This window comes from Ahaetulla prasina, chromosome 7, assembly GCF_028640845.1.
Source record: "Ahaetulla prasina isolate Xishuangbanna chromosome 7, ASM2864084v1, whole genome shotgun sequence".
In the NCBI taxonomy this organism is placed as follows: Eukaryota; Metazoa; Chordata; class Lepidosauria; order Squamata; family Colubridae; genus Ahaetulla; species Ahaetulla prasina.
In genome coordinates, this window is record NC_080545.1 from 78,555,539 (window position 1) to 78,582,175 (window position 26,637).

The 26,637-nt window shown below is 41.8% G+C and overlaps 1 protein-coding gene across 2 annotated transcripts in view; it reads right to left on the minus strand.

The window, feature by feature from the left end:
* Positions 1-26,637, minus strand: part of DENND11 (DENN domain containing 11) — a 33,469-nt gene that overhangs the window by 2,496 nt on the left and 4,336 nt on the right. The window contains exons 2-8 of one of the 2 annotated variants that reach the window (XM_058189859.1): positions 14,175-14,274; positions 8,493-8,651; positions 6,069-6,216; positions 5,383-5,521; positions 3,027-3,158; positions 1,798-1,948; positions 986-1,054 (exon numbers count right to left, since the gene is read on the minus strand). In XM_058189859.1, the coding sequence (XP_058045842.1) occupies positions 986-1,054; positions 1,798-1,948; positions 3,027-3,158; positions 5,383-5,521; positions 6,069-6,216; positions 8,493-8,651; positions 14,175-14,274 (898 nt within the window). Of the gene's footprint in view, positions 1-985; positions 1,055-1,797; positions 1,949-3,026; positions 3,159-5,382; positions 5,522-6,068; positions 6,217-8,492; positions 8,652-12,174; positions 12,305-14,174; positions 14,275-26,637 lie in introns of those variants that run through there. The other variant, XM_058189858.1, reaches the window with a different exon arrangement.

Genomic DNA, 26,637 nt, shown 5'->3' on the forward strand with positions numbered 1-26,637 from the left:
CTATGCTTCTGTGAATATGTGGCCCCATGAAATATGGAATCCCTAATGGCTACTGAGACTTGCAAAAGTCCATGAAAAAAACTATGTTTTTCAGCAGTAACTGCCAGGGATTGGGTAGGTATGTATGGGGGAACCTCAACCTATCACTTCATCACTGAAGAGCCAACTGCAATCAGGTAGGAACCTCTTGGGTCCACCAGCAGCCTGCGGAGCTGGCAACAGAGTCGGACAGCGATGAGGCTGAGGAAGAACATGGGCCAGTCCTGGAGGCTGGGGAAGGCCCGGATGAGAGCTCTGCATCGGAGGCAGAGATGAGGCCAGGGCCATCTGGGAGTGATGTGTGGACTTTGGAGCCTCCAGAGGCTGACAGTAGTGAGGCAGAGGAACAGGAGGAGCGTGTTCCTAGCGCACGCATGAGAAGAGCTGCCAAAAGGCAAGAGCAGCTAAAGCAAAGAGGACAACTCGGGAGTAGGGCTAAGAAATGATTGGCCCCTCCCATAAGGCTTAAAAGACCAGCAACGGCGTTTGGGCTCTTTGTCGGAAAACAACACTGATAGAATTGCTCCTTGTCTTGCTGCATTTATTTCTTGTAGGCGTCTTCTGCTTTTGAACTTTTGCCAAGAAAAGCCTTTGGCAGTTTGCCTAATTAGACCAAGGTTGGTGATAAGACTGAAGAATTGTGTTATGAAGAATTTGTTTTGATTTAGTTTGGACTACACTGAGAATGAGTTAATTCTCAGCTGTTCTAATAATGCATTGGCATCCTTCAGTCTCATAAATAAAGTCTGTCTGTTGTTGAACTGATTGCGTCTATTACAACCTACTTGGGCCTGGGTCACAACAGAGATTTACAGAGGATGAGAACGGGAGATCAAAGGAAATAAGCTCCCAAAAATTACAAGAATGGCTTGGAAATAACTCAAACAAATGTAGCTCATCACTAATTTCAAGCAGTGCTCTGAAGAATCCCATCTGAACAACTTACAAAATGAAGAGGTCCTCTTCACAAGAACTACAGTCACCATCTACTTCCTGGGAGTACATCAGCATCTGTCTGAATGAGGGAAACATATATACTCATCACATTGACAGATCCACAATTGATGCGCTACAGCAGGGGTGTCAAACTTGATTTCATTGAAGGCCATTATCAGGGTTGTGTTTGACCTCGGGGGGGGAGGGGGGGGAGGGGGGGCGTGCCAGCTTGGTATCACTCATGTCAGGGGCGCCTGTGGTGGCTGTGCTCTGCCAGCGAAAATGGGCTCCTGAGCTCCGTTTTTGGCTGCGACGGCTTCCTGCAACCCTCTGCCAGTGAAAATGGAGCTCGGGAGGGCCGCGGGCCAGTCCTCCCAAGCTTTGTTTTCGCTGGCAGAGGCACTGTGGGCCAGTCTTTTGCTGTTTCCAGGGAGGCCCTGTGGGCCAGATCTAAGTACCCTGCGGGCCGGATCCAGTCCCAGGGCCTTGAGTTTGATCCCTGCTTTACAGCCATGCAAACAAAATATCCAAAACCAGACCCAATATTTCCTGGACATGCAACATCATTACAAAACCATGTTTAGATGGTTTTAGATAAAAAAATGTTTAGATTTTTCTTTTCTTCATTTGTTCTGTAGCATTTTAAAAAATAATTTTCATATTCAAACTTAATGAGTGAAGCCTTCCCTGTGGTTCTGCAAAATAAAAATGCTGGAATGAAATGACCAAAAATCTGGAACAATTCAGAACTGAAGCAGAGGCTTTTCATTCAAGCTCCCCATAAAACGTGAAGAGGAATCCCAAACCAATTTCTGGTACTACCTCTGATCATTAAGTCTCTGATACTTCTCCTTGTCTGCACTGTTAATCTTCAGGAGTGGTTGCAGATGCTCATGGTGTGTCTTTACATTCTGGTTATCTACATAGACATCATAGAGATCCTGCTTCTCTTCGAAGATTTTCTCTGTTGTGCCTGGTGGAAAAAACACGCACAAGAGAATGGGTTGGATCCAAATAAAGTTAAACGCACTTGGGTTTTCCACCAAGCTCAATGAGATGTCAGCACTTAAATACAAAATCCATGGTGAGCGTGGGCTGAAGTTTCATTTATGTTTTTATTCAGCCTCTAAGGCTGTTGAAAGCATATGGTGTGATGGCACCAACTGAGTAGCCAGGCCCAGTGGTGAAATGTAAAATTTGTTACTCCCAGTTCTGTGGGCATGGCTTGGTGGGGGGGAATGTGACTGGGTGGGCGTGGCCAACTTTTTTTTTTTTACTTTTAAAAGCATTTTCTTCTACAACCTCTTCAGCTGAGGTAAAAAAAAATGCTTTCAAAAGCCTCTGATGATCCCAGCTGAGCCACGCGATCATCAGAGACTTTTTTTTTACTTTTAAAAGCATTTTTTCGGCCGAAGAAAAAATGTTTTTAAAAGTAAAAAAAACAAACAAACCACCAGCCACCATTGCTACCGGATCAAGCGATCCGGTCCAAACCAGGAGCATTTCACCCCTGGCCAGGCCCATATATTTAGTGTTTATTGAGGGCTGGGAGTTTTGGAGGTCCAAATGGTTGGCTGGGGAATTCTGGAAGCTGAAATCCACAAGTCTTAAAGTTGTAAAAGTTGGACATCCTTACTGTAAGTTTTCAAAAGCTTAATACATGTATTTTGATTATTTTGACCAAAAAACTAGACAAAAATCAAACCATGAAAAAACAAGGTGTCCTTGGATCGGCAGAATTGGCTGAGGATAGACTAAATTGCTATAGCATGCGGACGCTATGGTATACTAATTTTTAGATACTTCTTGCGTGGAAGTGGTAGGTTTTTTCCCAAATACAGAACCAGATTTGCTGTGAAGCATTAAGACATGCTATTTCTTTATCTGCCAAAATGAAAGGGTACGTTCCTCAAATATCTTTAATATTTAACTATGATGAATGTATAAAAGTTTCATGTAAAACTGTTGGAAGTCCAACTTGTGCAACAGCCAAACTGATCCCACTTTGTAGGACAAATCCAATAAGGAAGTAAATCTGGAGCATTACTTACAAGCTACATATGATACTTCAGTCTCCAGCATTTCAATGTCGGCTACATTGACATAGAAAAACGGCTTAGACTCAGGGACGGTCCCTCCAATACCCGGCAAGGAGACGTTGGCAAGGCAGCAGCAGCAATAAACTATGGGCAAGAACAGAAGGAAACCAACAGGGCATAAGGACTTCTAGAACTTATTTGAGAACTTGAGAAAAAACTTGCCGCAGGAGGAACTGTCTCTACCCAGAGCAATCAAGTGATAGTCCGAGAAATCAAAAAATGTTTATTGAGTTCCCTTGGAAAAAACAAGGGTGTTTCAATATGAAAAACGCTAAAAGACATTTGTGAATAAAGACTCTAATTAACACTTTCTTTTTCCAGAATTGTACGTTGTTTGCTTTTCTACTTTTTCATGGAGGCCACCACCTCTCTGTTCAGAAGTAAGTACGTCAGCTCAGTAAGATACAATTGACTCAATGCGTACGTAGCTGAAAAACAGACAATTTAGTTTTCTCTCTACCTCATACCTACATATTCCTGCATGCTTTAGGAACTCAGGAGGCAATGGTGTGAATTTGCCAATATTATAACTTGTTAAATTATCTACTGAGAATGTAATGAATTCTTATGTGCTAGACAGATTTGGGTTGCTGAAGTTCAAGTCCCCATTCAACCATAGAGCCTATTGGATAACTTTGGGATCTCTGTCTATCTGTCTGTCTCTGTCTGTCTGTCTGTCCATCCATCCATCCATCCATCCATATCTGACATCTATCTATCTATCTATCTATCTATCTATCTATCTATCTATCTCTTTCTTTCTTTCTTTCTTTTTCTTTCTTTCTTTCTTTCTATCCATCCATCCATCCATCCATCCATCCACCCATCATCTATTTTTATCCTGACTTTATGAATTTTTACAAATAACTCAGGATGGAGAACATCCAATACACCTTCCTGCTCCTATTTTTCCCACAACAACCACCCTGGGCTGAGAGAGAGTGACTGGTCCAAGGTCATCCAGCCATTTTCATGGCTAAGGCAGAACTAGAATTTATAGTCTCCTGCTTTCCAAACTGGCTCTCTCGTTCCATTTCTCTGACTGAGTCCAATCCAACTTACAGAGTTTTTGTTGTAAAGAAAAACATGGGGGAGGAGCTTCCTCTCTACCATTTTAAGCACCTGAGAGCAAAGGTGCAATATGAATGCAATTTCATTAAAATTAAAAAATATTAAAAATTGCTTAATATAAAATTTACACTGTCAGCATGCTAAAAATACTATGCTAGGTAACAACTCTGTTTTACACTTATAAGACATACGAGTTGACAGCTAATTTGGATATTACACAAAACTTAGAGTGAAAACTTATATACGCTTCTCTGAAAATCTGCAGCTGAATATATATGTAAAAGTTTGTGCTTTTGGGTGTGGAATATTTGTTACTGTCAAATGAACTTTTCTTACATAGTCCTCCACTTATATAAGACTTCAACTTACAACTGGTAACTTAGTAACCATTTTAAGTTCCAAAAGACCTATGTGAGTGATACTTATCATCCAGATTTGAAGTTCTAAAGGTCTCCTACACACCAATTGCAGTCATGTGATCGCCTTGCGGGATCACATGACAACCAGACTGCATTTATACCTGTTTGCAGCATCCCATGGTCACATTTTTTCAAAGGTTTTGCCAAAAATCAGCATTGACTTCCAATTTGGAGCAAAACCAGCCCATAGAGCAAACCACTGGTTCATTTAATAACCATAGCGCACACTTTATGAATTTATGCAAAAAAGATCACACAACTGGCTTTATAAGCTGAGGTGGCGCAGAGGTTAGAGTGCAGTACTGCAGGCTACTTCAGCTGACTGCTAGCTGCAGTTCGACAGTTCAGATCTCACTGGCTCAAGTTTGACTCAGCTTTCCATCCTTCCGAGGTGGGTAAAATGAGGACCCAGATTGTTGCGGGCAATATGTTGACTCTGTAAACCGCTTAGAGAGGGCTGTAAAGCACTGTGAAGCGGTATATAAGTCTGCTATTGCTATTGCTATAACTATCATAACTCATGACCGTTATGGGTAGGTTCCATTATGATCATACCTTGAGGCCATGTGTAGCAGGAAAGCATTTTATTGACCATCAATTAAAATGGCAAAGAATTACTACAATGTGGTCTGCAAGACAGCAATTTCCTTAAAAAAAGTTTCTCATGGAAACATGGAATCTCAACTCCCTCTCTCTCTCTCTCTCTCTCTCTCCTTTCCTCCCTCTTCCTCTTCTTAAATTCCTGTAATATGAAATTTGTGAAAAAATTATCCTTCTTTCTGTTGCCTGATTTTGCAACGAAGACCACTGCTTCCTACCTCTGTAGCAGACCACGCCAACAGGAGGTGGAGAAAATATCAAAATGCGTTTGCGAAGCAAGGCAAACTTCCAGAGTGTCAGGATCTGCTCTCCAAAGAACTTGATGAACTGAGACATACAGCCTGCAGGGTGGGTGATCTGCAGCCAGAGGGAAACAGCAAGGAACCGAGGTCAAAGCTAAAACGAGACAACTGTGGTAAGCAGTAGTAAGCGGCCTACAGAAATGCCAGTTTCAACAAAAGCTCTGGGAAGAGAGGAGCTACCCAGGCTTGGCATCATCTTTTCTTTTCAGATAAATAGCGAAAAATTGGTCGTTCTCTTTTCACTCCCAGCATGGAATTGACTGCTGGGATGAACAGACACGCATAGTTTTATTTCATTAAATATTTATGCTGCCGCCAACCGAGTCTGACTCGGTCGACTCCCGACTAAATAAAATGCAAGGAAACATCCACAGCAAGTAAAACAAAAACAAATCTAACAGAAGCATCCACAGCAAGTAGCACAAAAACAGCATAATAAAAATTCCATAATCGAAGGGGGAAAAATAACAGTTAACAATCAAGTCAAAATATACTCCCCATACCCCTTGGGGCTTAGAATAACCCCCCCCCCACAAATTGTAACATCTAGTGGTAGTAATGACACCAATGCACACAGTTCAACAGTCACAATTATTCCTCACCTTCATCTCTGGATACATATATTTGTGGATGGAAGGGAGCCAGTGGATGGGTTGCTGTGAAACAAGAGTGCCAGCTGGGAAGACTCCTTTCTTGTCATCGTAAAAGGCTTCCAAGTGAGAGTAATGCCCTGGCATTTCCAACTGGTGCCTAGAAGGGAAACAAATAAACAAGACAAGCGCTGCGGAATGGTCTTTCTATAGAAGGGGTCTCCAACCTTGGCAACTTTAAGACTTGTAGACTTCGACTCCCAGAGTTCCTCAGCCAGCAAAGCTTTGCTGGCTGAGGAACTCTGTGTTGTGGTCCGCCAGTAGCCTGTGGAGCTGGCAGCGGAGTCTGACAGTGAGGAGGCTGGGGAGAACAGTGGGTCAGCCTGGACTTTGTGGAAGGCCCAGACAAGGCAGGCAGAGATGGGGGCAGGGCCATCTGGGAGCGATATGCGGAGGCAGAGATGGGGCCAGGGCCATCTGGGAGCGATATGCGGAGGCAGAGATGGGGCCAGGGCCATCTGGGAGCAATATGCGGACTCCAGAGCCTCCAGAGGCAGATAGCAGAGAAGCAGAGGAACAAGAGGAGCCTGTTCCTAGTTGTTGTTGTTAGTTGAGAAGTCGTGTCCGACCCATCGCGACCCCATGGACAACGGTCCTCCAGGCCTTTCTGTCCTCTACCATCCTCTGGAGTCCATTTAAACTCATGCCTACTGCTTCAGTGACTCCATCCAGCCACCTCGTTCTCTGTCATCCAGCACCAGAGTTCAAAGGCCTCAATTCTTTGGCGCTCAGCCTTTCTTATGGTCCAACCTTCACAGCCATACATTGCAACTGGGAAAACCATAGTCTTGACTATACGCACTTTTGTTGGCAGGGTGATGTCCTAGTGCATGCATGCAGAGCTGCCAGCAAAAAGAGCAGCTAAAGCAAAAAGGATGACTCGGGAGTAAGGCCAGGAGATGATTGGCCCCTCCCTTAAGGTTTAAAAGAGCAGTAACGGCTCTTGGGATCTTTGTAGGAAAGCAACATTACAATTGTTTCTTATTGGCATCTCCTGTTTCTGAACTTTGTGGTGTTCTTGCCAAGAAAAGCCTTTGGCACGGTGCCAAGAAGATAAAGGTTTGCGATAAGGCTGAAGGACTTTTTCTGAAAGACTTTGTTTTGGACTTAATTTGGACTAAGCTGAGAATGAAGTAATTCTCAGCTGTTCTAATAAAATACGTTTGTTTAGGGCTGATTGTGTCTGGTAATAACTACTTGGGCCTAGGTCACAACACTCTGGGAATTGAAGTCCACAAGTCTTAAAGTTGCCAAGGTTGGAGACCCCTGCTCTATAGCCTCTCTTATCAGATGCAGAATTCTTTTCCTATTTATCTCCATAACAAGACTGACAGCAAAGTGGTCCAGATGAGGCCTGGACTGAGCCCATTATTTGAGAGGATGGTTTGGTTGGTTGGTTGGTTGCCTAATTCAAGGGAAAAAGGCTTCCCAGCAAATCCTCAAAAGGAATAGCAATAGTCATAGCATTTAGACTTATATACCGCTTCATAGTGCTTTAAAGCCCTCTCTTAGCAATTTACAAAGTCAGCATATTGGCCCCAACAATCTGCATCTTCATTTTATGAACCCTGGAAGGATGGAAGGCTGAAATCAACCCTGAGTCGGTCAGGATCGAGCTGCTGGCAGTTGGAAGGATTAGCCTGCAATACTGCATTCTAACCACTGTGCCATTACAAAATCACACACACATGGTATTTCTCTTGCACAGAATTCAGAATCAGATTTATGCTGGAGCAGCACACTCCATTCTATGGTAAGACTGCCTATGTCTCATTTTCACTTGGTTTTCACCTATTTCTACTTTAGGGGGAATAACTTCACTTGCGTAATAAACAGCACAGTAGTTCATCACTGTCACAGCCAAAACCCTAGCAGAGATCGAGAAAATCTAACAGGGCTTCCCATCATCGCCCACCAGCTTCCCAACAGGGCTTACCTTCCAGTGGCGGGATTCAAAATTTTTTACTACCGGACATGGCTTGGTGGGCATGGCAGATGAAGGCTACTGTAAAATCTCCATTCCCACCCCACTCCAGGGAAAGGGAAGGATACTGTAAAATCTCCATTCCCTCCCCACCCCACTAACCTGCTTTCCAGCTCCGTTCTCCTGTGCAGGGCAACAAAAGAAGACCCAGCTGATCAGCTGGGAGTCGATCAGCTGGGACTCGGAGAGGCAGCGAATAGATCAGGGGCGGAACCAGCCAGAGGTGATATTTGCCGGTTCTCCGAACTGCTCAAAATTTCCGCTACCAGTTCACCAGAACCGGCTGAATACCACCTCTGTTCCCTTCCCAGGACTTGAACATTGCTTGTAGGACATTTGGAGGTGTTAGAAGGAACACCATCCCCACATGCTTCTTTTATCTAAGAACTTACCTGACCTGGTTCTCCAAGAAGTGCATGTATCTGTACAACAGAGTGTAGGAAGGAGAAAGAATGCCCACAGATTTCATGCGTGCCCCACGTTCCAATTCGCTGTCCACAGGCATATTGGCAAAACATGCCAAACCAAAGCAAATGCCTTTCCGGAAGTAACTAGAAAAGAATAAGGATAAGTCTTCAAAGCATTAACAGGCAAAAGACTAAAAAAAATAACGAAGCCTGATGGTGGCAGGAAGGACTATGAAAAAGGTCATGGCTGGACCAGAGGATTTACAGCACACATAACAGTTATACCATTGCTCTTCAACTATGGGATTGAGAGCTAACTTGCAATCTGTCCTGAAAATATCGCACTGGCACAATTTCCTTATTCTGTTTTTTCCCTTCTTGGGAAGAATATTACTCCTTCATCCTAGTTTCAGTTCCAGGATTACATAAACTTTGAAGGATGGTTAAACAAATGGTTGTTAGGCAAGAACTACCTGTAGATAGGTAGATATCAAAATATCCCAAATAATCTATCTTGTTAAGTCTTTATTTGGTACCTAAAAGTTAACGAAGAAAGCACCAGGTATATTTTCTTTGACTAGCAATTGATTGACAGCAGAGGGCCCACGTAGAAAACCATCATTAAACAACTACCACTTATGGGCGACTTAGTAAAAGAATTATTATTCTTTTCCAAAGAAAAAAAATATATTTGTACAGAAATTCAGGGATTAGAATACATAAATACTGTATGGGAGGGGGGGAAGGATAAGAAATGAAGACAGAAACAAAAATGATTTTGTTGTGGGAGTTTATTACAGACCACCTGGGCAGGCAGAAGATAATGTATGTGGGCCCTTCTGTGTCAGACAATCGATGTTTCAAAGATGCATGCAATAATTTTAATGAGAATTAAAAATTATCCTGACATTTACAGGAATCTAACTCTACCAAGAGGATCAACAAATTCATATCCTCTCTTGCTGATAATTTTATCTGTCACAAAGTAGAAGAAAGAAATAGTATCTGCTATCCTGGATTTCAACCTTGCCAACAAGGAAGAATTAACTGAAGGAATTGGCACCTTAGGAAAAGTGTTTACGCTACCTTTGAATCTGAGGTATTGGAAAAAATCAAATCAGATGTCAGACGAGTGGAGAAAGTGGTGAACTGTCAATGACTAATGGAAATATTCTCTTATTCCGTGTTTATGTTTCCTCAGATAGAAAATGGGAGCCCTAGCTGGTCAGGATTGTTATTGGGAGAAGGAGGAAACAAAGGATAAACAAGGGGAGGATAAGAGAAATTGTGGGTAATTTAAACAATGTCAAGTCTGCAGAAATCGAAGGATTCCTAGGCTACTAAAGGAACATATGAAGAACGGTTACAGGAACTGGGCATGGCTGGTCTAGTGAAGAGAAGGACATGAGCAAGTGCTCCAGTATTTGAGGAGCTGCCACAGAGAGGAGGGGGTCAAGCTATTTTGCAAAGCACCTGAGGGCCAGACAAGGAATAATGGATGGAAACTGATCAAAGAGAGATTCAACCTGGAAATAAGGAGGAACTTTCTGACAGTGAGAACAATCAACCAGTGGAACAGAAGTTGCCTTCGGAAGTTGTGGGAGCTTCATCACTTGAGACTTTCAAGAAAATATTATTTATTTATTTATTTATTTTTATACTTTTATACTGCACCATCTCCCGTAGGACTCAGGGCGGTTCACAGGCATATTAAAAATACAACAATAATAAATAAGCAATTTAAAACCCAATTAAAACAAAATATTATAATAGCCAAATCACTAAAACGGTGAAGACCAGTTAAAACCCATTAAAATTGACTAAAAACATTTTATTCTTAGGCTAGTCCAGCTCACTGAAATAATAAAGTCTTCAGTTCACGCCTGAAGGTCCGGAGGTCAGGGAGTTGCCGTAACCCTAGACTGCCATTTGTCAGAAATGGTGTAGGGTTTCCTGCTTAGGTGTGCGAGTTGGACTAGATCAGGGGTCTCCAACCTTGGCAACTTTAAGCCTGGCGGACTTCAACTCCTAGAATTCCACAGCCAGCAAAGCTGGACTAGATGACCTATAAGGTCCCTTCCAACTCTGTTAATCTGTTATCTGTTAACTCACAGAGAGCATTGCTGAACTACTGGAGGTCAGGCCACATCCCGGAAGAAAGCAAATGGCATCTTCCGATTCAAAAAGAAAATATAGTCCTGTCAGCTTGATATCTGTACTGGGGAAGGTCCTTCAATAGCGAGTCTGTAAATACTTGGATAGGTGTGCCACTATCCAAGTTTGTAAGCATTTGGATAAGTGTGCTACTATTAACAGGAGCCAGCATGGGGTTATGGCAAACAAATTATGCCAAATTATATGTCTAACTATATGACTGTCTTTAGAGTTACTAGCTTTGTAGATCAGAAGAATATAACCAGGCAAATAATTTTGATTGTGGGAGGTCTCGGGAGACGCCCAGGGGTCCTAGGGCCACACTTTAAGAAACACTGGTGGAGTGGATCCTCCACTGAACAACCTTAGGATTCTATTAACAAATCTGGAAAGCACTTGGTTTGGAAACAGCCAAGGACTCATTTCTGCTTTTCAGCAGAGATACCAATTATATTCCAGATGTATTCCAGTTTCCAGACTAGTCTTTGAGAGCAATGGCACTAATGATTAAATAGAGATGTTTACCGTTTCCTTATAAATCAATCTTCCAACATTGGGTCTTACAAGATATACTAAGATATAGACATTACCAGAGGCAGACACAATGTTTTAACATACTTTGTTTTCCAAATTTACGATTCACTCCTATAAGAAGAAAGAAGAGTTGCAGCCAGGAGGGAAAATGGGGCACTGGGACCGTAAAAAAAGCCAAGATGTGTAACTGCAACCACGTCCCTATTTTATGTGCTTCGTGTGCATAGCACATGTTAAAAAGAACATGGGTTTGGTGGCCTGGGTACAGCTAGCATCTTGACTGTTTTATCCTCCTGCAGGTAGCCCTGGACAGGCATTTTGAAAGGTGAATTTGAATCTGAAGAAATCACAGAAACATAGAAGGACTACCTAGTGTGGCTTAATGTTGCCAAGCATAGGAGTGGGTAAAATATTATGGACAGTAAACTTTGGTTCTAGGGGCTGTGCATCAGTGGTGGGTTTCAGAAAATTTTACTACTGGTTCTGTGGGTGTGGCTTGGTGGACATGGCTTGGTGGGTGTGGCAGGGGAAGGACACTGTAAAATCTCCATTCCCACCCCACTCCAGGGGGAGGATACTGTAAAATCTCCATTCCCATCCCAATCTAGGGAAAGGTTACTGCAAAATCCCCATTTCCTCCAGAGCAACTGGGACTCGGGATGCAGAGAATAGATGGGGGTGAGGCCAATCAGAATTTTTACTACCGGTTCTCTGAACTACTCAAAATTTCCACTACTGGTTCTCCAGAACTGGTCAGAACCTGCTGAAACCCACCTCTGCTGTGCATGCCACGTGTGATAGCTTACTTCTTCCTCAAATCTGCAGTCACCTATACATATGATTAGCATTAACACAAAGCATTTTGTCTTAATAAGGAAAACTATTGTACCCATTTCACCCTTTCCAGATAACGGAAAGATTTGTAATAACCAAACTGTTTATATAACTGAGTGGAGCAAGAAGTCTGCAATGTACTCACATGAAATCAGACTGGATTTTATGGGATCCACTGGCCATAGACTTGAACTCAACACCTTCCAGATCAATGTCTTGTGGCAAACACCATTCAACCATATTACCTGTGCAGAAAGGAGAAAAACAAAACATTAACACAGATCCAGCACAAGACTCCTTAGCATCAGAGCGTGTTAATCATAATATAGGAAATATTAATGCTCTGATGGTTATTTCGAAAAATCCTTTCTTAGTGAGCACCTAGAAGCCAAGAGGAACATGCGTGGCAAATTTCAAGTTTGTAGGCATTACCGTTTTGGAGATTTCATGATTACAGCATGAGTGGTTTTTGCATTTATTTATATAGATATTGGGCTCCAAGAACCAAAGCAGTGATCAGTGAATACAAAGCTTGGTTTATTGGGCCAGGTTCCTGATTAATTCTTCTCCCTGTGGCCACCAAGGACAATTCAGCCTTCTGTGAATGTTTACTTACAAGGGCAAATTAAGTTCCCATATATATGGGGTGGGGATTTCATAGGTTTATTAACGTATGCCTATGTATTAATGTATGCCTAATATATTAATGTATGTCTCTGGGGGGAAAGTATCTTTTTACTACCACATTGGAGATGCTAAGGATTGAGCCTGGAATATTTTGCATGTAAACTTCCCTTCCAGACTGCGGTTTTTCCTAGGCATCCCATATCTGAGTTGATATAATCTAAAAGAACATTTATTTGATGGAAGCAAAACAGCACATTATTCTGTTCCCTTTGCTGCAACATGGTGATTATCCAACTGTTTATAACCCATCATTAGTCCTTCCCCAGATCCATGATTGTTATTTCTTGAGCTTGTTCTGTCAGATATCACTATGGATTATGCTGTGACATTATCCTGCCTCCAAAGATTTCAAGTACAAGTTCCTTCCTTCCTCCACCCATATTATCCCAGTTCTGGTTAGGCAAGTGTATTCCTTATTATCATTTGTTCTATTCCATCTTTCAGGATGACAAAACTTATTATTGTTATTCTGTCTCATTGTCCCAAGAAGACACTCCTGCCAAAGCACTCACAAAAGAAATTGATTTATGTGCTGTCAACTTATTTTCAACTACAAGTGACCACAGAGATTAAGTAGCATGAATCAACCAACCTTCATGATACTTCCCATTGGTGGAAAGGCCCAGGAGATGGTGGAAGATGGATATGGAAGACTCCAACTGGAGAAATGACAAGTGTTGTCATCTGCTTTTCTCAGACTATTGAATCATATATTCTGAACTCGGTGAATAAACCATCATTGACTGGATTTATCCACTGAGGTGAGCCAGAAGCCATGTATTATGCAACACAATGGGTGGTTTCTTACAAAACATTCCCATCCCAATCTAGGGAAAGGTTACTGCAAAATCCCCATTTCCTCCAGAGCAGCTGGGACTCGGGATGCAGAGAATAGATGGGGTGAGGCCAATCAGAATTTTACTACCGGTTCTCTGAACTACTCAAAATTTCCACTACTGGTTCTGTGGGTGTGGCTTGGTGGGCATGGCTTGGTGGGTGTGGCAGGGGAAGGACACTGTAAAATCTCCATTCCCACCCCACTCCAGGGGGAGGATACTGTAAAATCTCCATTCCCATCCCAATCTAGGGAAAGGTTACTGCAAAATCCCCATTTCCTCCAGAGCAGCTGGGACTCGGGATGCAGAGAATAGATGGGGGTGAGGCCAATCAGAATTTTTACTACCGGTTCTCTGAACTACTCAAAATTTCCACTACTGGTTCTCCAGAACTGGTCAGAACCTGCTGAAACCCACCTATGCTGTGCATGCCACGTGTGATAGCTTACTTCTTCCTCAAATCTGCAGTCACCTATACATATGATTAGCATTAACACAAAGCATTTTGTCTTAATAAGGAAAACTATTGTACCCATTTCACCCTTTCCAGATAACGGAAAGATTTGTAATAACCAAACTGTTTATATAACTGAGTGGAGCAAGAAGTCTGCAATGTACTCACATGAAATCAGACTGGATTTTATGGGATCCACTGGCCATAGACTTGAACTCAACACCTTCCAGATCAATGTCTTGTGGCAAACACCATTCAACCATATTACCTGTGCAGAAAGGAAAAACAATACATTAACACAGATCCAGCACAAGACTCCTTAGCATCAGAGCGTGTTAATCATAATATAGGAAATATTAATGCTCTGATGGTTATTTCGAAAAATCCTTTCTTAGTGAGCACCTAGAAGCCAAGAGGAACATGCGTGGCAAATTTCAAGTTTGTAGGCATTACCGTTTTGGAGATTTCATGATTACAGCATGAGTGGTTTTTGCATTTATTTATATAGATATTGGGCTCCAAGAACCAAAGCAGTGATCAGTGAATACAAAGCTTGGTTTATTGGGCCAGGTTCCTGATTAATTCTTCTCCCTGTGGCCACCAAGGACAATTCAGCCTTCTGTGAATGTTTACTTACAAGGGCAAATTAAGTTCCCATATATATGGGGTGGGGATTTCATAGGTTTATTAACGTATGCCTATGTATTAATGTATGCCTAATATATTAATGTATGTCTCTGGGGGGAAAGTATCTTTTTACTACCACATTGGAGATGCTAAGGATTGAGCCTGGAATATTTTGCATGTAAACTTCCCTTCCAGACTGCGGTTTTTCCTAGGCATCCCATATCTGAGTTGATATAATCTAAAAGAACATTTATTTGATGGAAGCAAAACAGCACATTATTCTGTTCCCTTTGCTGCAACATGGTGATTATCCAACTGTTTATAACCCATCATTAGTCCTTCCCCAGATCCATGATTGTTATTTCTTGAGCTTGTTCTGTCAGATATCACTATGGATTATGCTGTGACATTATCCTGCCTCCAAAGATTTCAAGTACAAGTTCCTTCCTTCCTCCACCCATATTATCCCAGTTCTGGTTAGGCAAGTGTATTCCTTATTATCATTTGTTCTATTCCATCTTTCAGGATGACAAAACTTATTATTGTTATTCTGTCTCATTGTCCCAAGAAGACACTCCTGCCAAAGCACTCACAAAAGAAATTGATTTATGTGCTGTCAACTTATTTTCAACTACAAGTGACCACAGAGATTAAGTAGCATGAATCAACCAACCTTCATGATACTTCCCATTGGTGGAAAGGCCCAGGAGATGGTGGAAGATGGATATGGAAGACTCCAACTGGAGAAATGACAAGTGTTGTCATCTGCTTTTCTCAGACTATTGAATCATATATTCTGAACTCGGTGAATAAACCATCATTGACTGGATTTATCCACTGAGGTGAGCCAGAAGCCATGTATTATGCAACACAATGGGTGGTTTCTTACAAAACATGCCAACTCAAAACCAAACAAAGCACATTATGACTGTCCAACAATGACTTTTCCAAGGACATCCAGTGACTTGCAACTCCTGAACCTAGTTCAGCAGTCCATTATATCACAATAATCTTCTCTTGCAATGAATAGGATCTTTTGATTGCACAAGCAAAATAATGCTCAGCATCCGAATATCTGAAATAGAGACAATGTTCCTTTGGACTAATATCTTTCAGTCCAAACAACTCATAGTGAGGCCAAAAGGGGTGTGGTGGGGAGACACAGACAGATTAACAGAGTTGGAAGGGACCTTGGAGGTCTTTTAATCCAACCACCTGTTCAAGCAGGAGACCTTACACCATTCTGGACAAATGACTGTGCAACCTCTTCTTAAAAACCTCGAGTGATGGAGCACCTACAACTTCTGGAGACAAACCATTCCACTGATTAATTGTTCTGTCAGGAAATGTCTTCTTAATTCTAGGTTGGATCTCTCTTTAATCATCTTCCACCCATTACTTCTTGTCTTGCCGTCAGGTGAATTGGAGAATAGGTTAACATACACTCCATCGTTGTGATAGTCCCTTAAATATTGGAAGACTGTTATCATGTCACCCTTTAATCCTTCTCTTTGTTAGACTAGATATATTCAGTTCCTGCAACTATTCATCATATGTTTCAGCCTCCAGCTCCCAGCCTGCTCCCTTCAGTTTCCAGAAAAAAGCCAGGATATAAATGCTATGTTACAATTAATACTAAATAATCAAGATTTATAGAGCTTCATTTATACCACACACACAAAACCACACATGAAAAACAAAAGAAATTAAATTCAAATCAATCATAGAAAGAGGAGGAGGAATAAGATACGTGACTGGAATTTCAAAATGAAGCATTCTGGACCTGTACAACACTGTCTGTCATGTTCCTCCAGGCATTTTAAATAAATCTTGAAGGTTCTTATGCCTGGTTGAGGAATGTTCCTGCTTTATGGAGAGAAGATTCTCTACGAAAATATTTATTTGTTTTGATTTATTGAGGGATGCGGTGGCTCAGGGGCTAAGACGCTGAGCTTGTCGATTGAAAGACCGGCAGTTCAGCAGTTCAGATCCCTAGTGCCGCATAACGGGTTGAGTTCCCGTTACTTGTCCCAGCTTCTACCAACCTAGCAGTTCGAAAGCACGTAAAAAATGCAAGTAGAAAAATAGGGACCACCTTTGGTGGGAAGATAACAGCGTTCCATGCACCTTTGGCGTTTAGTCATGCCGGCCACATGACCACGGAGAAATCTTCGGACAGCGCTGGCTCTTCGGCTTTGAAACGGAGATGAACACTGCCCCTAGAGTTGGGAACGACTAGCAGATATGTGCGAACCTTTACCTTTTTACTAGCTGGTTTGTGAGGAAAATATCCAAAGGCTGCTTGAATATATTAGAGAATGACCCCTTTCTCAAACGAGCCACTTCTTTTTTCCCCCAAGTCCCTTTTCAAGATATTTTGAAATGTTCCCCAAATGCATTGGGAAGCCACACCAAACAGCTGTTAAATCAGGATAATGGGATTGTAGTCCAATACGCCAAAGGGATACTTGATTGAGGAATACTGTTCAAAGGACCTGATGTTTCAGCATAACATGCCTTAGGAGACAGTTTAAAGAGGAAGGACCTAGGAGGCTAGCTAGTGCAGAATCAGATAATTGGCCTATTTGAGTGTTCATAATCTGCATTGATTGGCAGGATCTCAGAGTAATTCACTGGGGCCCGTTAATATTCAAGAGGTCAACTAGAGCAGTGTTTCTCAACATTTTTTCTCCCATGGCTCCACTCCAACCTTTTCTCCTGTGGCCACCTGTCCAAGTCCTATTAACAATACAGACATAACATTTGGTGCATTTTCTGATATCAACAGCAGTACCTGCAATGTAATATACAGTAGAACCTCTGGTCACGAACAATTTTTTTTTCCGCAGCCGATTTCCCCTTCTGTGCCATTTTTTTTTTTTTGTAAGCGCCAAATTTCCAAAATTAGGTTCGGGTTACGACCAAATCGGTATGCGACCAAAGTTATGGAATGAATTATGGTCGTGACCAAAGGTTCTACTGTACTTTGCTTTTCTCTGTCCCCATGGCATGTACTATGGCAGCAATGTCAAACTCAATTTCGTTGAGACTGCATCAAGGTTGTGTTTCACCTCTGGGGGCTGGGGTGGGCATGGCCAGATCAATGTCACTCGTGTCAGGGGCGTCTGTGGTGGCCAGAGCACTCTGCTAGCGAAAACGGGTTCCCGAGCTCCATTTCAGGCTGCCCTGGCCCCCTGCAACCCTCTGCCAGCAAAAATGGAGCTCGGGAGGGCCGTACACAACCCGTACGAGCTCCATTTTTGCTGACAGAAGCACCACAGGCCAGCCCTTCGCTGTTTCCACAGGGTGGCCTCACAGGCCAGATCTAAGTAACCTACGGGCCGGATCCAGCCCTTGAGTTTGACACCCCTGTACTATGGCCTCCCAGTCCACATTTTTCACTTGTAGCCCTCTTGAAATATCTTAGGGCTCCAGAGGGCAATATAGTCAGTCCCTGGCTGAGAACCACTGAACTACAGGACAATCTGCCCAGTGCCCTCTCCTCGGGCTAGCCCTGCATTTTCTGCATGAAAAGACTTGCTCCCTCCCACTAAGCTTCAGCTTGTTGAGTAGACCAATTAACCTATTTCTCTCTTTAAAGGTGGATCCCTGTTTTTATGTACTCCTGTGCTTTCATTCAACTTTAAGTTTACTCTTTCTGAATAATTCTCAAATGTCTGGCTTGGTGATTTGGGGCTAGTTGCTTTCTCTCAGACCATGACATCAGCCTTGAGCAATAAGCCGGTCAGTCAATTCCTGCCACAACTAATGGACCAACTTCTGGTTGATCTGAAAAATAGACTCTAAACCTGGAGGGAAAAACGTTAAGAAGAAAAGAAAAACTACATTGGCTTTAAATACATCTGGACTGGACAAGATCAGTCCTGCCCTGCCCTAAGATAAGATGAACTCAAGTGAAAAAAAGTAAGAGGGACAGAAAGCAATAGTGTTGAAGACAGGTTCTGTTACCCAATTCAACTGGTCTCCCAAACATGGAATCTCAACACTCTCTCTCTCTCTCTCTCTCTCTCTCTCTCTCTCTGATCAAACTCCAGGAAGAAATACCAGCTTGATGACGTCGTCCCACAAGCTACCCTGTTTTCCCCAAAATAAGACATCCCCTGATAATAAACCCAATCGGGCTTTTGAGCGCATGGCAATATGGCCAAGCGCTTATTTCAGGGTTCAAAAAAATATAAGACAGGATCTTATTTTCGGGGAAACACGGTATCAGATTGGAGAGAAGGAAGTTTATTTGCTGTGAACCAGGACTCGAAATTTTGTTTGTATTAAGAAAAACAAATATGAAAGAATAGAACAGGAAAATTAAATAGGACAATGATGGTTTTATTCCTGGGTGTGGTGGCACCTTGCTCTGGGATTTTGCTGCTCCTCTACAGAAAATTGGACTCTGACTGGGAGGCATTAAGCCAACCAGCTCAACTGGAATCATTGCTTTATTTGTCTGGAATTATTATGACTGTATTAGATGTGTTTTAGATATCCAGGAGTCCCAAAAGGTGTAACAATATATACATAAAATATGAATATTTAAGTAAAATAATCAAATATAAAACCAGCCATCATAAAACAAGACAATAAAAATATGAAGAATGCAACAGATAAAACAATATTTTTAAAAGGCAGTTAGGTTTTGGGGAACATATTATTTTGCAAATGCCTGAGTCCACCAGGATATGTAAACCAGTTAAGCTGGCTGGAAAGTCTCTTTAAGCCTCATTAACTCATATTATAGGTTTTCCAACCGCTAGCAACCTTATTTTGAATTCAATCTTTAAGCAAGCCTTCCTCCATATTGGCACTTGTAAAATGTCTTGGATTCTAGACACTCACACCTGTTGGCTGGGGTTATGTGAGTTGGAGTTAACACTTTTGGACTCCACCTAGTTGGGGAAGGCCAATTTAGGCACTTGCTTGGTTGCTATAGATAATTTTTAAAAACTGTATGGTGGAGAGAATAAATTACTGATACACAGATTCTGTTCATTTCCCTCTGCCCCTCCACTAATGTTCGGATGCAACTGGCAGTGGTAGAACCATATTGCCTTCCTAGATAACCCTTTCCCTTTTATTTTTTAAAAGGCAGTTGGGTTTTGGGGAACATATTATTTTGCAAATGCCTGAGTCCACCAGGATATATAAACCAGTTAAGCTGGCTGGAAAGTCTCTTTAAGCCTCATTAACTCATATTATAGGTTTTCCAACCGCTAGCAACCTTATTTTGAATTCAATCTTTAAGCAAGCCTTCCTCCATATTGGCACTTGTAAAATGCCTTGGATTCTAGACACTCACACCTGTTGGCTGGGGTTATGTGAGTCGGAGTTAACACTTTTGGACTCCACCTAGTTGGGGAAGGCCAATTTAGGCACTTGCTTGGTTGCTATAGATAATTTTTAAAAACTGTATGGTGGAGAGAATAAATTACTGATACACAGATTCTGTTAATTTCCCTCTGCCCCTCCACTAATGTTCGGATGCAACTGGCAGTGGTAGAACCATATTGCCTTCCTAGATAACCCTTTCCCTTTTATTTTTTTAAACTGTAAGCAAATTGTGACACCACCCCCCACCCCTTATTAAATCAGTTGCTCTTGATTATGTATATCAGGAGGTTAATATGTATGTCTTGTGTGATTTTTCTCCCATTTGGATTATTCAATTATCTGAATCATTTTGGGCTACTCTACCTCACTGGGCAGCTAAAGTGAATGAAATTAACTATCTCTAGTTTTAAATCCTACCATGGCTAGTCTAGTGAAGAGAAGGTTTATAAGAAAACAGTATTCCAATATTTGGGGGGCTGCCACAGAGAAGAGGGGAACACAGACATCCAAAGCTGGACAAGGAATAATGGATGGAAACTGAACAAGGAAAGATTCAACCTGGAAATAAGGAGAAATTTTCTGACAGTGAAAACAATCAACCAATGGAACAGGTTGCCCTCAGAAGTTGTGGGTGCTTCATCACTAGAGGCTTTCATGGAGAGACTGGACTGTCATCCATCAGAAATGATATAGGGTCTCCTGCTTGAGAGGGGCTAGGACTAGGACCTGGTGGTTCAGTGAGTAAAATGCTGAGCTTGTCGATCAAAAGGTCGGCAGTTCAGCGGTTCAAATCCCTAGTACCACTTAATGGGGTGAGCTCCCGTTATTTGTCCCAGCTTCTGCCAACTTAGCAGTTCGAAAGCATGTAAAAAATAGAGGCCACCTTTGGTGGGAAGTTAACAGCATTCCGTGCACCTTTGGCATTTAGTCATGCCAGCCATGACCATGGAGACGTCTTTGGACAGCGCTGGCTCTTTGGCTTTGAAACGGAGATGAGCACTGCCCCTAGAGTCAGGAACGACTAGCATGTATGTTTGTTTGTTTGTTTGTTTGTTTGTTTATTTATTTATTTATTTATTTTTGTCACACAGTATATATAAGCATAAGCATGAAACAACTATACAACACATAAGCATATATATGAGTATGAGTATGTAATAACTATATTATTGGATATAACGAAGAAAAACAATACGACAGGAACGGTAGGCACTCTTGTGCTCTTATGCACGCCCCTTACAGACCTCTTAGGAATGGGGTGAGGTCAATAGTAGATAGTTTTTGGTTGAAGCTTTTGGGATTTTGGGAAGAGACCACAGAGTCAGGTAGTGTATTCCAAGCATTAACAACTCTGTTACTGAAGTCATATTTTCTGCAATCAAGATTGGAGCGGTTAACATTAAGCTTAAATCTATTGTGTGCTCGTGTATTGTTGCAATTGAAGCTGAAGTAGTCTTTGATAGGAAGGACATTGTAATAGATGATTCTATGAGTTAAACTCAGGTCATGTCAAAGGCGGCGTAGTTCTAAATTTTCTAAACCCAGGATTTCAAGTCTGGTGGCATAAGGTATTTTGCTGTATTCGGAGGAGTGGAGTACTCTTCTTGTAAAATATTTCTGGACACGTTCAATTGTATTGATGTCAGAAATGTGGTATGGGTTCCAGACAGTCGAGCTGTATTCAAGAATTGGTCTAGCAAATGTTTTATATGCTCTGGTTAGTAGTGTAGTGTTTTTGGAGAAGAAGCTACACAAGATTAGGTTTATAAACTTTTAAAGCCTTTTTTGCTATGTAGTTACAGTGGGCTTTGGCACTTAGATCATTTGATATGAAAACTCCAAGATCTTTAAGAGGGTGGGGTCATCAGTAAGGTAATGTCCATTAAGCTTGTACTTAGTGTTTAGGTTCTTTTTTCCAATATGTAAGACTGAGCATTTGCTGATTGAGATTTGGAGTTGCCAAGTTTTAGACCATTCAGATAAGAAGACCAGGTCTTTTTGGAGGATAGCTTTATTGTTGGTGGTGTTAAATAGTTTGACATCGTCAGCAAAGAGAACACAATTACTTGTAATATGGTCACAGAGATCATGAACCTTTACCCTAGGATATTTCAAGGATATTTCAAGAGGGCTACAGGTGAAAAATGTGGACAGGGAGGCCATATTACAGGGCTGTCAAACGTGGGGTACTTAGATCTGGCCTGTGGAACCACCCTGTAAACAGCGAAGGTCCCTTTCAGCCGTGTTATGCTGCTAAGTGCTAAGTGCTTCCTGTTTCCCCAAATAAGAGCTATACAATTTTATTAAGTGAGAGCCAAGTTGCAACTTCTTTGCATCACTTTTTCTTTCCTCTCCCTCCCTCCCTCCTTCCACTTCATCCCTTCCCTGCCCCCAAAGTCACTCCTTTGTTTGCCCTAGTATTTGGCTGGTCCGATCGATATCTATTCTTCCCTCACCTTCTAGCCACATCACCTCTTTTGTGCTTCTGAGCAAAGCAGTGAGAGGCAGATTGCTATGCAAATAAAGATATTTTTTGGCCAAAGGCCAAAACAGATGGCTAGGCCTTCCCCGGAAAAGAGGCAGCTTTGCCAAGTCATACAGTACAAAAAAGAAGGTAAAAGAAGGTAAGTCAGTTCTTGTTTTAATTAATTGCAAACATCTTATAACTTTGCTTGTATGTTGACAGACAAAAAGAGCAGGCAACTTTTTGTGGCCAAAGACTGGTTTGTTTGTTTTTAAAGGCTGTGGGGACAGTACTATGTCCCTACCTGGCCAAAACCTTTCTAGGGGATATAAGGCACATGTTTTATCCTTAAGTCCAGTGGTGAAATTCAGCCAGATCTATCTGGCTCGCGCGATCCGGTAGGGCTGGTGGCGGGAGGCTCTGCTCACCTACCCGGATGTCATCATGTCCCATTTTTGACCCTCTGCACATGTGTGGAGGAGGTGCGCGTTCACATTTGCGATCCGGTAGCAAAGGTAAGTGCTTTTCACCCATGCTTAAGTCCTTCCAAACAACCTGAAAAAAAGCCCAAAATTGTGGCTCTTCTGATTCTTGCAGGACTTTGGAGGCAGCAAAAAGTCCCGCGAACTCCTGATATAAATCAACTTTTTTTTCAACTTGGTCTCCTCCAAACATATTTGATTGTAAGATCAGGATGTTGTTTCGTGTGTGGAGACGAGAGAGACAAGAGAGGTTGTTTATCTGAGGAACTATCTCAATCACCTTCACCCAACCCTGCATTAAAATAAAAGCATTCTGACAATTCCTTGTTTCCTCAAGTATACCAGTGAGTGAGGAAAAATAACACTGGGGCTGCACAGAAGACTACACAAAAGGAATTCTGGATTAGTTCCTTCCAATCTCTTCTCTTGCTTGATGAGGAAAATGTAACTGAAATTTAATCACTGCAAGTCTGGCTTTAAAGAATAGATTAGATTAGATTAGATTAGATTAGATTAGATTAGATTAGAATAGAATAGAATAGAATAGAATAGAATAGAATAGAATAGAATAGAATAGAATAGAATAGAATAGAATTTTTTATTGGCCAAGTGTGATTGGACACACAAGGAATTTGTCATGGTGCATATGCTCTCAATGTACATAAAAGAAAAGATACCTTCATCAAGAATTCTAAGGTACAACACTTAATGATAGTCATAGGGAGAACATCTAGACCAAGGGAGTCAAACTCAATTTCATTGATGGCCACATCAGGATTGGGTTTGACCTTGGAGGGCCAGGTGGGGGTGTTGGGTGGGTGTGGCTATGGTGGGTGTGGTCATGGTGGGCGTGACACACAGAACCGCACCTCCACAGACATGGTTTTATAAACTTATAAAAATAGGGAGGCGTACATTTCTGTGATTTTGGTTTTTTTAATACTTACTTGATCTACATGATCACCTTATGAGAGAGAGAGAGAGAGAGAGAGAGAGAGAGAGACCAGATCAAGAAACTGACTCCATAGGAAGACTAGAACTATAAATTATTGACATAGGCTAGTAGCTGAATCCTACAAACCTGAAAGGTAAAATATTTTACTTTCCCTCCCTTTTATAACCTTCTGAGTCAAAGACAGCCTCCTGCAGTATTCTGGAGGCCCCATTTTGGGCCTGGACGGCTTCCTGGACCATTCCGGAGGCCAAAAGCTATTGTGGGGGACGTGCGCCCCGCCCACACCCCATTTTTCCTAGCAGAGGCACCACGGGGCAATCCTTTGCTATTTCCAGACCGGCTTCATGGGCCGGATCTAAGCACTCTGCGGCCCAGATCTAAGCACCCCATGGGCCACATCCGACCAACGGGCCTTGAGTTTGCCACCCCTGATCTAAACGTTGCAATACCATTGTGTAACATTTGTAGTTTTATTGCACAATAAACATTCTGCAGTATCTTTGCTTTGCATATCCTCCAAATAAAATGGTACTAGAATCTGTTTTTTTCAAGAGAGGCAGTGGAGTCCAGTCAAGTGCATTTTCACAAAAAAGACATTGGTGATTCGTACGGCATATGTTTGTAAAGCAAAACATGACTAATCTCTGGCTTCCTCATGACTTTCAATTAAATAAAATAGGAGAACTTGAACAAACTACAAATTTGCGGTCAGGGAGAATTAGCAAAGCAACTTTCATGGGAAGAAAGTCTGAAATTGCCCTGGGCCATCTCTTATCAAAGAATCAGCAAAAAACACAGGCAATAGGGAAGAATAATGCCCCTGGTAAATAATAAAAAATAATAATGGAATTCACTATCTTTTATTCTATTGGATATATAGTACAGGTAGTTCAGTTCACTTAGTGACTGTTCAAAGTTACAACGGCACTGAAAAAAGTGACCTAAGACCATTTTTCACACTTATGATTGCTGCAGCATCCCCCTGATCACGTGATTTACATTCAAATACTTGACATCTGGCTCATATTTATGACGGTTGCAGTGTCCCAGGGTCATGTGCTTATCTTTTGTGACCTTCTGACAAACAAAGTCAATGGGGAAGCAGGATTCACTTAACAACCGTGTTAGTAATTTAACAATCACAGTGATTCACTTAATAAAGGCAGCAAGAAAAGTTGTAAAAAGGGGGAAAAATCACTTAACAAATTTCTCACTTAGCAACATGCATTTTGGGTTCAATTATGGTTGTAAATTCAGGACTACTTTTATTTTAAATTGTCCTTTTGTTGTTAAGTTTAAATCTTGAACATTTTTTAATTATGTCCTTGTATTTTTACGATGTATTCATATTTTTATATCTGGATGTCTCTACCCCTTGGCTATTCCTACAATAGGGAGGAGAGATCTATACTGGTAGTATAAAATACACATTTTCCTATAGGTTGTATGTATACATGTGGGTGTTCAAGTGGGCACACTTAGCAAATCTATCTACTTTTATTATTAATCAGGAAAATCTCTCAAGTATTACTTCTTTTAAGAACTCATTTATTCTACAGCTTTGAGGAGCAGCCAAAAATTACAATTGTAGGCAACACACTTCAAAAGTCTTTTCCTGTCCATAATACTTTGTACTACCGGTACATCTCTTTCATCTTCTTTCTCATCTTTTTCCTCAGATCTCCCTTTTTGATCATACCTGTGTTACCAACTCTTTCTCCACTCCTTTTGCTAAAACCTGAGCCTGTTTGTGCTTACCTGGATATACATTTTCCTTCCCTTTTCTTCCATCTTTCAAACTATGTGGGAAAACTGGAATCAGGCCATCGCGGCCTCAAAAGTGGTGCTTCATTCCTTTTTCAATCCCTGATGTAGCCACAGAAGAGTGGTTGAAAAACTTCTCAGAAAGCAAAGTGTTCTAAGACAGGCTTTAATTTCCCAGAATGAACCAGTGGTGGGTTCTAACTGATGTTACCACCAGTTTGCTTCACGCATGCGCTTTGCACGCGATCGGGGGGGGGGCGCCACCTTCGCTCACACACACACCTGCGCTAGCATATTAACTGGCTGAACAGCTGAGGCATTGCAATCCGCTCTGCCGGCCCTTTCAGCTGGGCTAAAAACGGAGGAATAAAGGTAGGTATAGCGTAGGATCAGGTGGGAGGGCCCAGATGACAGTTGAAGTGAACCGGTTCGCTGTCACTTCAACATCTCCGCTACCGGCTCTCCGAAACCGGGGAGAACCGGTAGCAACCCATCACTGGAATGAACAATACCTAAAGCTCATTCAAGGATTTTGTAGCCAATGGAAAGAGTGGTGAGGCCATGCCATTCAAGTTTTGCCCAGAGAACTGAGTCCAAAAGTATACTTAGGCTTGGTTGTCCAAGCCACTTTCATTTATAAAGGTCAACTCAAGCTTCCTGGCACGCACATGAGAAAGCATCAAAAATCAACAATTATGTTGGCTAGTTACCCAAACCTACATCTGTAGACTTTGCTAGTATCTGCATTCTTCTTAATGGCCATTGTGTCTAACAGCTGCCTTGGTCACCATAGGTGGACAGGAATTTCATTCAGAAGAGGGGGAAAGTGATGAATAATCTCTTTTTTCTGGTACACACTTGACTTTTTTTGTCATGAAAGAAGGAAAAATCTTTACCTACTACCAAGCAAAAGCACTGCCCTATCCCCTTTGATAGAAATAATCCTTCAGAAGTTAAGAAGCTAAATTTCCACACAGTCCATGGCTTAAATTT